This window comes from Limulus polyphemus, unplaced genomic scaffold, assembly GCF_000517525.1.
Source record: "Limulus polyphemus unplaced genomic scaffold, Limulus_polyphemus-2.1.2 Scaffold4445, whole genome shotgun sequence".
Taxonomy (NCBI): Eukaryota; Metazoa; Arthropoda; class Merostomata; order Xiphosura; family Limulidae; genus Limulus; species Limulus polyphemus.
Window position 1 is genome coordinate 96,304 of NW_013670055.1, and position 2,159 is coordinate 98,462.

At 31.5% G+C, this 2,159-nt stretch overlaps 1 protein-coding gene across 1 annotated transcript in view; it reads left to right on the forward strand.

The window, feature by feature from the left end:
* The window catches only part of LOC111088792 (anoctamin-8-like), a gene marked incomplete at its 3' end in the record, with an annotated part of 96,202 nt that extends 94,051 nt beyond the window's left edge, over window positions 1-2,151 (forward strand). The window contains exon 8 of the mRNA XM_022399771.1: window positions 2,021-2,151. Within this exon, the coding sequence (XP_022255479.1) occupies window positions 2,021-2,151 (131 nt within the window). The remainder of the gene's footprint in view (window positions 1-2,020) is intronic.
* Between the last annotated feature and the right edge of the window lie 8 nt (window positions 2,152-2,159).

Genomic DNA, 2,159 nt, shown 5'->3' on the forward strand with positions numbered 1-2,159 from the left:
AGTTGTTAATATAGTTACATTATGTAGGAATGGGAAAGATAGTAGCTGTTAATATAGTTACATTATGTAGGAGTGGGACAGATAGTAGTTGTTAATATAGTTACATTATGTAGGAGTGGGACAGATAGTAGTTGTTAATATAGTTACATTATGTAGGAGTGGGACAGATAGTAGTTGTTAATATAGTTATATTATGTAGGAGTGAGACAGATAGTAGCTGTTAATATAGTTACATTATGTAAGAATGGGACAGATAGTAGTTGTTAATATAGTTATATTATGTAGGAATGGGACAGATAGTAGTTGTTAATATAGTTATATTATGTAGGAGTGGGACAGATAGTAGTTGTTAATATAGTTACATTATGTAGGAATGGGATGGATAATAGTTGTTAATATAGTTACATTATGTAGGAATGGGATGGATAGTAGTTGTTAATATAGTTACATTATGTAGGAATGGAATGGATGGTAGTTTGGATCAGAAGTAGATATTATGCTTCTGATATTCAATAGTATACATGGCCATGTATATTTAAAATGCGCCCTAAAGAGTGAGATGCTACTTTGTTATAGTTACCTAGTCACTGCTTTTAACACATTTAATGAAAATGTACTGTTCTACATAAGATAGTGAACATTGTAGGCCATTTAAAGGAATGTGGCACCCTGAAACAGTATTTTACACAATCAATCCATTGTTAAGACTTTGTACTTCACATTGCTGTAGTTGCCACTACATGAGCATCTGCAGCATACAGTGGCAGCAAAACGGGTGGACGTGATGTTTATTTAAATGACATAACTAACTGTTTTATAACTATGCTCTTTAATAATAGGGAAATGCTACTATGTTTATAAACTAGTAGATAGCACCAGTAGGTTAAGCTATACAATACCTATTATTTATATTGGACATGCAAATAGTATCATGCTCACGTAATACTGAGAGATAATACATTAATGGAAATGCTGTCTGATTATCCGATTCATTGCAAAATTGATATCTGATCAGAAATGATTGGATAGTACATGTTAAGGTAATAAACTCTCAAAAGGTGGGTTCTTCCACTGATTACATTATCTACCAATGCCTATGAACCAAATCAGTTGAAGTTGCATGATAATAAACTGAACACACTTGTTTACTCTAGCCTTCAGTCGTACATAAAACTAATCTGCTCGATATAAAAGTGTTGGGACTAGTGATTTAATACTTTACTTGGCAGCTGGCCGTGAAAGTTAACGAAACACTCTGTATAAGAACAGTAAGAAACTAAAGACCATACGATGTTCATTGTCAGGCTTAGTGAAGTAGTATTTGTTTAAAATACAAATTAATGTCTGTAAAGTTGCCGAATTACAGCTGAAGACGAGAACAATTAACTTCCTGAGGTTGTTTGATTAAAAAAATGAAATATAATTGTAAAGTAAAGAAAATAATTAGATATTCTGATTAGCTATTTAGAAATAAAAGTAATAATTTGACTTTTAAGTCCTGGAACTTTGAAATAGCTCTAAGAGAAAATTGGGAATTCTCAATTGTACTTGAAAATTTTCAGCACTATCTAAAAATTGAACCAGTTAATACTACCTTGATTCTTCAAGTAACAACTTGAAGTTTTTTCAGTATTTTAAATTTACTAGTTTACATGATTTTACATTTGTTCAAGTGAAAATAACATTTTCCTTAAATGGGAATGTACAGTGTTTAATCTAGTTGCTTGTTAAAATCACGTATTAGGATGACCCCATTATTGATTAAATAGCTCTGTAGTATTTCTGTAACAACGTATACTTTTTTCATAGCCGTATTGCTTACATAAAACACTATGTACAGTGTTTAATCTAGTTGCTTGTTAAAATCACATATTGGGATGACCCCATTATTGATTAAATAGCTCTGTAGTATTTCTGTAACAACGTATACTTTTTCATAGCCGTATTGCTTACATAAAACACTCTGTGAACTGTTTGCTTTATGAAACTTAATGGTTTAAGTAGTATTTATTTGTTTCAGATGACATCTGTGATTATTTTGGAGTTAAAATAGCAATATATTTTGCCTGGCTAGGCCATTATACTAAAGCTTTGACAATCCCTGCTGCTTTTGGGTTTTTCTTGTGGATGTGTTATCATGGACGTGACCAGGTATGTTT